Genomic DNA, 11,302 nt, shown 5'->3' on the forward strand with positions numbered 1-11,302 from the left:
ACTCATAATTCCATCTACACATTTTTTTTCTAGAATTTTTGGTCGAGAAAATTAGTACAGTTAACTGTGATTGATGATGATTCAATTCTAGCCGATATGAGAGCTAGACCTACGTTCCTTCAAGAGATTTGTGAGGTTTAGAAAGGTGATAAGGACTTGCAAGCTAAGGTAGCTATGTACGAGTCAGGTGATGAATTAGATTTTCAGATTAATACCGAAGGCTTCTTGATGTTCCAAGATAGGGTTTGTGTACCCAAAGATAATGAGCTTATTTAGATGATTTTACGAGAGGCACATAGTGGTTGCTTGTCTATCCATCTGGGTAGTGTGAAAATGTATAACGACTTGAAGACGTTGTACTAGTGGTCAGGGATGAAAAGAGACATTTCTAAATTTGTTTCTAAGTGTCTAATTTGTCAACAAGTGAAGGCCGAACACCCAGTACCTTCGAGATTATTCAACCTGTGATGGTTCCCGAGTGGAAATATGTGACAGCCCAAAATTGACCCTAGTCGGGATGTGGTTTCGGGACCACAAAACCGAGGCATAAAAATAATTTATAATTTATTTTGATGCCTATAATATGTGTTAATTCATGTGTGACATTTTTGATGTTTCGATTTAGAGTTATAAATGTGAATTTCACTAGAAAGGACCTAGTAGTAAACTCTGAAAGTATGATGGGGAAATGTGTGATGACTAGTTGATAATGCATGCAAAAATAAGGATTTGCATGTCAAATTTCCCCAACATGAAGTGGCCGCCATGACAAGGGAGTATGGGCTAAACATGTCATGAAACATGTTTTGTTGGTGCATTAGGGTGAAATAATAAACAAAGGTGTATGGGTGATAAAAGAATGAAAAAAATGTGTGTGAGTGTGGTATTCCCCCCTTGCCGTGAGTTGAGAAAGAAGGAAGAAAAAAATTGTTGTGTTCATCCTTTCTCATCTTTTGGCCGAAAATCATAAGGAGGAAGAAAGGATTTTGCTCCATTTTTGGTTTAGAAGAGAACTAGAAGGAGATTTGGCCATACTTGTACCAAGATTAAGGTATGTATGAGGTTGTGTCATGAGTTTCATGCATGTTTTAGTTGCTAACTTGATGTTCATGTTAGCCCATGGTTCAAATCCTTGTTGTGCCATGGAAATGGTATTTGGCCAAGGTTGATATTGTGTTAAAGCCATTGCATGCTAAATGTGAAGCTTGTTGATGATGCATGCAATGATGGATTGACTACTCTTGAAATTTCTTTTAGCATTCTTGAGTAAGACATTGAATTCTTTGTTTAACCATGACCAAAAATTAAAAGGAGTATCTTTGTGTGATGTATTCGCCATGGTATGCTCATGAGCATGGTTTATGCTTCTTGCATGATAGTTAAAATTTGTGTTTTGGATGGTTGTGAACACCTTGAAATTCGGCCTTGCATCTATATGTGTATATATGTTTGCACATGATGTATTGGTATGACATATATGCTATCTCAAAGTATATATTTTCTTGTGATGATGTTTCGATTATAAAGTAAATGATCGATGTGTATTGAGCTACAATATGTAATGCATTAGCTAGTAAAATATGTGCCATTCATGTGTGGTATTAAACATGTAGTTGGCCTCGACATCAACATGCATAATCGGCCCATGAAAGAGTACCTAAGATGTTGTGTATATTCGGCCATAGCTAAGCATGTTGATGGCTTTACATCGACTTAAAACAATCAGCCACATGAGTAAAATGAGTACTTGATGCTATTTTATAATTATTGAGCTTAAGTATGTGGATGTAAGTGTGTGCGGTCTTATAAAGGCTAAGTACCTTGGATTCCCCTTTTGATATTCAAAACGATTAAATCAATTTATTTGTTAACATAAAGCTCAAGAGCAAAGGGGAACTAGCTCCAATAAAGGAAAGGAAAAGGTGATTGAATAGCCGTTGGAAGCACTCGACAACCTCAAAGGTAAGTTTTCGAGTATCGGAACTTAGATTTTGATTCGATTGGATGAAGTAATAAGCAATCGAAATTGTGCCCTTGTATATGGCCATTGAGCCGAAATGATTTTTCTTATTAAGTGAATTGTGCATAAAAGTTTTGTTATGAAATTGAAACAAAGATGTGTATGAATGTGCGAATTGTGATATCCGGGCTAAGCCCGAAGGCAAATGTGCGAATTGTGATATCCGGGCTAAGCCCGAAGGCAATTGTGCGAGTTATGATATCCGGGCTAAGCCCGAAGGCAATTGTTCGAGTTGTGATACCCGGGTTAAGTCCCGAAGGCATTTGTGCGGGTTACCATAATCGGGCTATGTCCCGAAGGCGTTTGAACGAGTAGCTATATCCGGTTAAACTCCGAAGGTATGTGATTTGAGAATTATGAACTTGCTGTAAAATTTTCAGTTAATATGCTTGTGAAATTCTCAACAACAAGGTACGTTTCGTGTGTGCTTTGCACACTGTGAGTAAGTGTGTATGATAAATGAGCTACAATGATAAATGAGCTATCGGCCTTGACTAAGCCGTTATTTGTGTATGAATATAAGAGTTGGGATTGTGAAGTAAGCATGTCATTGAGAAATTGTGCATATGAATTATTGTTTAGCTACTTGAATGCTATGCTTTGGTTGTGTGTAAATTTGTGGCTCGAAACTTACTAAGCATAAATTGCTTACTCCGTTTCTTTGTTTCTCTGTCTTATAGATTTTGCTCGTTAGCGATCGGATTTGGGATCATTGAAGTGAAGTCATCCACACTATCAAAACCCCTTTTTGGTACTCTTTTAGTCGAACCTTGGATATGGCATGTATAGGACTACCCTTGGTTGTCTTCAAGTATCTTTGTGATGTATATGTGTACGGCCATGCGAAAATGGCTCGTAAAAGTGGAGTATGGCATTAGACCATTTGAAGTCGTGCTTATTGTAAATATATATATGGTTTCATGATGTGATTATGAATTGGAATGGGAGTGTTGGTCACATGATCAGCCATTGGAATGGCTAAATATGATCACATGTGGACCTATGTATGACAAGACTATAGTTGGACCATGGAAACCACAAAATAGGTAAAGTTTACCTTGAAAACAAATGCTGCCAGCTGCAGTGACGTGGATGTGTAAAATCACTAAAAATAGTAGGAATGGTATTAAATAATGAATAAATTATGTAATCGAACCATGATGAATCTACTTTCATATGAAAGTAACGAAATGATCATATGAATAGTATACTAAGAGATATTAAATTTCTCGTGAGACAGGCCAGAACGGTTTCGGATCCCTGTCTCGACTTTGAAAATTTACCATAAATTACCCAGAAGGAATTAGAGGTCATGCCTTATATGTGCAGATTTCCTTTTGAGTCTAGTTTCATAAACAAATGACATCAGTATTAAAGCCCTGTACAGAGAGATATTCAAGTTGTAACGCGCGAAGGTCAGTGTAGTCGACCCCTGCAACATGGGTGACTTTAACTAATAAACTGTACCAATTGGCCTGACCAAAAATTCTAGAAATAAATCCATGGATGGATATATGAGTCTAAATCCAGGGAAAATTTACGGAATCAGTTTTCAGGTTTTGAAACTCGAGATATGCTTTTTAAGGCGACAGTGACGCAGTTCTCCAACCTGTCTGGAAATGTCAAATTGGTCGGTGCTATAAGTGGTTTTGGCTCGTTAACCCCTCGTGACCGACACTGGTAACGGTCTCGGGTTCGGGGTGTTACAAAATAGGACCAGGTAACTATGGATTTTGTATCGGGATTGCCCTTAATGCCAAGGAAAAAGGATTCTGTTTGGGACGTTGTTGATAGGTTTACGAAGTCAGCAAATTTTATACTGGTGCGTACGGACTACTCCCTTGAGAAATTGGCTAATTTGTATATTTTGGATATTGTAAGACTTCACGGAGTGCCCTTATCAATTATGTCGAATAGGGATCCGAGGTTTACCTCGAGGTTTTGGAAGAAGTTGCAAGAAGCTTTAGGGACAAAGTTGAATTTTAGCACAGCTTTCCACCCACAAATCGACGATCAGTCGGAAAGAGTAATCCAAATCCTTGAAGACATGTTACGGTGTTGTATTCTCGAGTTTCAAGGTAGTTGGGAAAAGTATTTGCCGCTGGTAGAATTTGCCTATAATAATAGTTATCAGTCATCTAAAAATGGCGCCTTATGATGCTTTGTATGGACACAAGTTTCGAACACCCTTGTATTGGACTGAGCTGAGAAAGAATCAGATACACGAGGTTGACTTAGTTAAAGAGACCAAAAAGAAAGTTAAGGTGATTCGCGACTGTTTGAAGGCCGCTTCAGATAGACAAAAATCCCACGCGATTTTGAAATGGAAAGAGATCGAGTTTCAAGTCTGGGATAAAGTTTATTTGAAAGTATCCCTGTGGAAGAAGGTTCTCCGATTTAAAAAGAAAGGCAAATTAAGTCCACGGTTTATTGGACCTTATGAGGTGACTGAGAGAATTGGACCGGTAACATATTGATTAGTGTTGCCATCAGAGTTAGAAAAGATACACAATGTATTCCATGTGTCTATGTTACGTCACTACTATTCGAACCCCTCGCATGTGATCTCGCCGATAGTGGTTGAGATTAGCTTGGACATGACTTATGGCGAAGAGCCAGTTAAGATTTTGGCTCGGGAAGTAAAACAATTGAAGAATAAGAGTATTGCACTTGTTAAAGTATTATGGCATATACATGGAGTCGAAGAAGCCACATGGGAACCCGACGAGACTATGAGAGATCAACACCCAAGCTTATTCACCTGCAAGATTTTCGGGGACAAAAATCCCTAAGAGGGAAAGAATCGTAACAACTCGATTTTGGGGCTAGTCGAAACAGTGGTTACGAAACCACTATTCCAAAGCCATAGAAATTATTTTAATATTATTTTATGTGTGATGACATGATTATAAAGGTGCATGAAAAATTTGGTGAATTAATTTTAACGATTAAGAGCTTAATCGCAAAAAAAGGCTAAATCGCATAAAGTGCAAAAGTCCTATTTTGATAGCTAAGGGTGTGAAATAGCTAGAGAACCAAAATTGGGGGCCTTTAAAGGGCAAATAGACCCTAAAAAGAGTGCTTGCCCGGCTATGGGGAAAAGAATGGTCAAAAAGTCAAATTAGGTGGGTTTTGGTACCTTATTTGACTAAAATAGAAATAAAATAAAAGAAAGATGATATCATCCCTTTTCACCTTTTTTTCTCCACCAAAAATTCAGCTATTGTTGGGGTTTAAAAGCTTGAAAATTTCAGCAACTTGTAACCCTCTCAAGTAAGTAATCTTGATGGTTTTTCTTGATGATTTTTGTACTTTTAGAACCTTTGTAGCATGAGCTTTCAAATAAGGGGACTATTTTGCAAATTGTTGAAATACTAGGGTTTTACCATGAGAGTGTTCATGTTGTTCTCTGAAATTTTATGGAAGAAAATGAATCATGGTTGTGAAAAAAAACAACTTTTGTGAAGTAGTTTTCATGAAAACCCTAACTAAGGACCATTTTGCAAAATTTGTAAAATAATTGATAAATGAGTGAAATAATGAGAATTATGGGCTATTCCTAGTATAAAAAGTATTCGGCTAGGCTTTATTAATGAGGAAATATGATAAAAATTTGATTTTCGGGTCTAGGGGTAAAATGGTCATTTTGTGAAAGTCTAAGGGCAAAATGGTCATTTTGCCTAATTATGAATTGTGGAGTACCTAGATCAACAAAATGATTAAATTTGTGAATTTTTATCATTTTAGATCAAGAATTACAAAATCCGGGCCTAGATCGGGGAAAAGCAAAACAAGTGGACTAAGCCGAACTAGTCGTCTACATTTTGTAATCCGAGGTAAGTTGTATGTAAATAATATAACTACATTGTTACTATATGTGTTTGAATTGGTATAGCATAAATTGCTTGTTTGTGGAAATGATTATGTATGATGAATACTGAGATAGTAGAACTCCCGTTTGAACCTTAAGAAATAAATCGGATATTCATGCCATGACATTCGGGTTATTTGTGGGCTAGTGTAAGACATGTTTGGGACATGCATCGGCCACATTATGAGAGCCAGTGTAAGACCATGTTTGGGAATGGATCGGCATTGAGATGAGAGCTAGTGTAAGACATGTCTGGGACATGCATCGGCTACGAGATGTGTCAGTACAAGACCATGTCTGGGACATGGCATCTGCACGGATATGTGAGGGCTAGTGTAAGACCATGTCTGGGACATGGTGTCAGCCTCAATTTCGATAGTTAGTATAAGACCATGTCTGGGACATGGTGTCGGCCTTGATTTCGATAGTTAGTGTAATACCATGTTTGGGACATGGCATCGACTTGATAGATGAGCCAGTGTAAGACCATGTCTAGGACATGGCATTGGCATCATACTCTATGTTTGAGGTTTAGTGAATATCTGATAGCATTCCAAATGGTTCAATAGTGAGAGTTACAGTTTAAGTTAAACGAGAAAAGTATAACCACGTGACTTGTATTAGATAGTGATGAGTAAGTTGTGCTTATGCCTACTTTAGTATTATGAGCATGATGATGAATGGTAAAGTTGTTGTTATATTTATTTTCATACAACTTACTAAGCTTTATGCTTACTCCCTCTCCTTTCCATTTTCTTATAGTGCCGCCTAATTAACTCGAGGATCATCGGACGTCAGAGGCATCGATCACACTATCATCCTAAGCACTTGGTATAGTTAGATCTTTTATTTTGATTATGGCATGTATAGGACCCTGACTTTTGAGTTTTGTGTCATTCTTAATTAGCCAAATGTGTTAGCTTACTTTAGTATTTGATTCATTTTGTATAAGGCCATGGAAAATGGCTAATATTGAGAGTTATTATATGAATGCAACTAGTCTTTTATGAATGTGAAATTGTCGACATGGTTAAATATATGTAATGTATATAGGTGTTAACTATGGTTGTTTGGTTGAGAAATCATATTAAGTTTAAATTTGATATGTTGGTTGTTCTTAGATTGTGTTTCAGGGTGGCAAAGGCTTGGTAGATAGCCTTATATTATCCACACAGGTAGACACACGAGCGTGTGTCTAGGCCGTGTGTCCATGGGCGTGTTGTTCAGCCGTGTGTCCCCTGCACGTAAAATTTGCAAGTCAGAATGCATGGTAGTAAACACACGGACAGAGACACGGCCGCGTGTCTAAGCCGTATAGAGGACACGGCCTCTGGCCACGGGCGTGTGCCTTGGCCGTGTGCCCCAAATTGGGTGCTGACGTCAGAAATAGAATGTCAAGGTTTTTAGACAGGCCATGAACACAGGCGTGTGTCAGACCGTGTGAAAACCCCTATAGGTTCGAAATTGGAATTTAATTCACACGGGTTTGGGACACGGGCGTGTTCCCTTGTGTTTAGGCCGTGTGTGTCACACGGGCCATCAGCACAGCCATGTTATATTGACCACACGGGGGTTCACAAGGGCGTGTGTCATGTTTCAAGTGTTATTTTTCTAAAGTTAGTTAATGGACCCGGGTTGGTCCCGAATGGTTTCCAGTAGATGTTTGGGGACTCGTAGGCCCATATTAAGGAGTTTAGACAAAGTTCAAATTTTTTTTAAATTTGACCGAGTCTTAATGACATCGAAATGATAGTATGCATGTGATTAAGTGTAGTAACATCTCGTATCCCGTCCCGACGTAGGCCTTTGGTGTGGGGTGTTACACACACGGTCGGCTACTGGGAGCCTTCACCCATGTCAACGTAAGTGTATTCTTGATCTACTTGATAGATGTTGTTTAACAGATGGCAAAGGTGTCCATACTCCCATGATTAGTTCTTCCATGTAGTCCAAGAATGATGGACTTCTACTTGATGACCCTACTGAGTATAGAAGTATTGCTGGAGCATTACAATATGTGGTTCTCACATGACCTGACATTGCCTATGCAGTCAATCGTATTTTTCAACTTATGCATGCACCTACTGATACTCATCTTGTTGCTCTAAAATGTATTCTTCGATACTTATGTGGTACTGTCGATTACGGGTTGGTTTTTTGACCCTCTGAACGCTTGTCTCTGGTTGGATATGCTGTGATAATTGGGGTTTAGACTTTAATGATTGACGGTCAAGTACTGGAAATTGAGTTTATTTTGGTGACAATCGTGTTTCCTGGTGCTGTAAGAAACAATAGGTTGTGTCTCACTCCATTGCCGAGGCTGAGGACAGAGGAATGGCTATAGCAACTTCTGATGTTATTTGGCTAATTTCGTTATTGAAAGAATTGAAAGTTTATTTTACTGATATTCTCACTATCTAGTGTGACAACTCGAGTGCTGTAGTAGTAGCTACTAATCCAATTTTGCATTCTAAGTTTAAGCATATTGAACTAGATCTGTTCTTTGTTCGGGAAAAAGTGACTTATGGTTCTCTCCCTGTTGGTGAAGTTCCAGCATGTGGCCAAGTCACATACATTATCACCAAACCTTTTTCAACTTCATATTTTACTCATTTTCGACAACTTCTTTGAATCTTACTGGATGGGAAGTTGAATAAATATTGGAGTACATCACATTACATCACCATCACATCACATCACCTCACCTGTGTAGAGTTTAGTTAGGAAGTTAGGTTGTTAGGTGGTTAGTAAGCTGTCAAGTATTCAATTAGTAGCAGTTTATTCTCTTCAATTGTTATAAATACAAGTATTGAACAGTGATAGAGGTTAAGCAATAATCATTCATTTTAAATCTAATTCTCATATACTTACACACAGCAGCACCATATCGATAAACAACGTAAGAGGACAAATATCAAAATAAATATTTTCAGAGTAGAGGTACTACTTTAAAAATTTTGATGAAGTTCATGAACCAAATATACCCGTACCCACGAAATATAATAAACAGACACATGAAGAAGTGATAGGTGGGACAAAAAAATGAAACAGAGGATTTTGACTTAAAAAAAAAAAAAGAGGCTTGCCACTCGGCAAGCAACGGGTGAACTGAACATTTGAGTTTTCATTCTATAGGAGTTAGGTATAGATTGCCGAAATGTAGGCTGAATCTACTCCTTATAAATCCAGCATATAGCAGGACTTGACTTGCAAATTCTGTTTTTATTACTAAAACTTGTTAGATTTTTCCGCAAATAATCTGACACTTGTTCCTTGCATCTTTTTGTTCCGACTTTTCTCCCTTCTTTATATTTGGGGGAAAGGGTCTGTATCAATTCGTAATCCTTTCATTAAAATCCAACTTAATTTTCTCCTCATTCATCCATGGATTCTAAAATGCACCTTCAGCCATGGTGGTTACTGCCTATTTCTCTTTTGTTACAACTCTCAAATTTGAAAAACTGGGCAAACGCAGCACCACAAGTGCCTTGCTACTTTATTTTCGGGGACTCATTATCGGATAGTGGGAACAATAATAACCTTAAAACGTTAGCCAAAGTAAATTATCGACCATACGGAATCGACTTCCCGAAAGGACCAACAGGAAGGTTTAGCAATGGTCGTAACGTGCAGGATGCTATTGGTTTTTTCCTTCTCTTCGATTTGTTTTCTCCTTACAAACATTAATTGATTAATTAATTGCCTCCAGTCCAATTGATAATCATATAATATTAACCCTACTACTGCGTACGTCCTGATTCTTAATTTGTAAGTAATCTTTAATTATTGCATTGAACGTTTTCTATATGATGACAGTTGAACTTCTTGGTTTCGAAGAGTATATGCCTCCTTTTGCCAAATCAGAAAAGAAGAACATTCTCCAAGGCGTGAATTATGCGTCTGGTGCCTCGGGCATTCTCGACGAAACTGGAAGTCTAATGGTAATGTTAAAAAGATTTATATTTATACTTGCACATTCTTAGCAAATCACACAATCCCAGTGTATATTAATTACAATGATTACGAGCCTATGCCAATTATAAGCTATTACCCATTTTCAAACAAAAACCCTTTCACATGATTTTGTCTTTTGAAGTTTATAAATTTATAGTCTAATTCTTAACTGGTCCTTGTAAGATCTTTTGTGTTAAATACAACCCCTAGGAAAAAGTGTTAATTGTATGATCCACAATAGATTTTCAATATACCAACACACATCACATTTATTTATCCACACAATATTTAGCATTTATATTCTTTGAAAACTCGGTTCATTAATTTTTTTTGCCATAAATTAGTCAAGTATGTATTTCATAAAAAAACAAAGTTTTTCTATGTTTTGCAGGGTGCTCGAGTACCCATGAGCATCCAAATAAGAAATCACAAAACAATAATCGCAAGAATTCGTAAAATATTACGAAATGATTCATCCACAGAGAAGCTTCTAAGACAATGCATTTACTCCATTCAAATAGGTAGCAACGACTTCGTCAACAATTATTTCAAGCCCAATTTCTACAACTCCAGCCACGGATACAGTCTATCGGAATTCGCTACAATGCTTGTTCGACAATTTGCACACCAAATAAAGGTTTGATATTTTCTTCTTCTATAGATGAAATCATTAATCATTCTCAGCCTCGCCACTAAAAGAATAAATGAAATATGAAAATTCCCTTAACTGATAAACATCACTACCAGGATTTGTACAAAACCTGAGCGAGGATCTTTGCGTTGATCGGGCTTGGGCAACTTGGTTGTACACCTAATGCAATTGCAACGCACGGAACCAATGACTCTCTTTGCGTAACCAAGTTAAACGATGCTGCCTTCCTTTTCAATCAAAGACTTATACCTCTTGTCATGGCACTAAATAGCAAGCTAACCGATGCTAAATTTAGCTATCTTAATTATTCTCCAATGAAAGTTGCTCAGTTATCATTTGGTAAATAATTTCATTCCTACATTGACATTCTTTTATCTATTTTTTAATTGAATGGTCAGAAGCGTGAAAGGGCCTTCCTGGTTTTTTTTTTTTTTTTTTCATATTTGACAGAAAGTCCATGCTGCAAAACTGGGGCCGGTGGTAATAGAGAGCTCTGTATTCATCATTCAAAGCCATGCAGTAACCGAAAACAATACGCGTTTTGGGACGGAGTCCATCCTACTGATGCCTCTAATGTGTTGATTGCCAAGAATTTATACGGCACAAGATCCTTTTCCGATGCGCGTCCATTTAACATTCAGTCATTAGCACGCAAATCAAGTGATGATCTAATCTAAGATCACTACTCTTAGTCAGCAGCGTCAGATTTCGGTAGAAGTTTTGGTAAATTAAGTCGGGTCAACCAGGTTGAATTCATATTAAATAAGAAAAACAGTTTATTTATTTAAATTTATTTATAAAAATT

At 37.5% G+C, this 11,302-nt stretch overlaps 1 protein-coding gene across 1 annotated transcript; it reads left to right on the forward strand.

Annotated features, from left to right (window-relative positions):
* The first annotated feature begins 9,235 nt into the window (after positions 1 to 9,235).
* LOC108466357 (GDSL esterase/lipase At1g29660-like) lies at positions 9,236 to 11,079 on the forward strand. The gene is made up of 4 exons (XM_053032082.1): positions 9,236 to 9,534; positions 9,708 to 9,832; positions 10,237 to 10,482; positions 10,948 to 11,079. Exons 1-4 carry the CDS (start codon positions 9,276 to 9,278, stop codon positions 11,077 to 11,079), a joined length of 762 nt encoding a protein of 253 aa, XP_052888042.1. The 5' UTR covers positions 9,236 to 9,275.
* The last annotated feature ends 223 nt before the right edge of the window (positions 11,080 to 11,302 follow it).

This window comes from Gossypium arboreum, chromosome 8, assembly GCF_025698485.1.
Source record: "Gossypium arboreum isolate Shixiya-1 chromosome 8, ASM2569848v2, whole genome shotgun sequence".
In the NCBI taxonomy this organism is placed as follows: domain Eukaryota; kingdom Viridiplantae; phylum Streptophyta; class Magnoliopsida; order Malvales; family Malvaceae; genus Gossypium; species Gossypium arboreum.

What these genes read in the sequence shown, in the direction of transcription:
- LOC108466357 (XM_053032082.1), top strand. Translation starts at nt 9,276, where the DNA reads ATGGATTCTAAAATGCACCTTCAGCCATGGTGGTTACTGCCTATTTCT. An exon ending in TAACGTGCAGGATGCTATTG is followed by an intron (nt 9,535 to 9,707) that starts GTTTTTTCCTTC and finishes ATATGATGACAG; the next exon opens with TTGAACTTCTTGGTTTCGAA. An exon ending in AATTTGCACACCAAATAAAG is followed by an intron (nt 10,483 to 10,947) that starts GTTTGATATTTT and finishes CATATTTGACAG; the next exon opens with AAAGTCCATGCTGCAAAACT.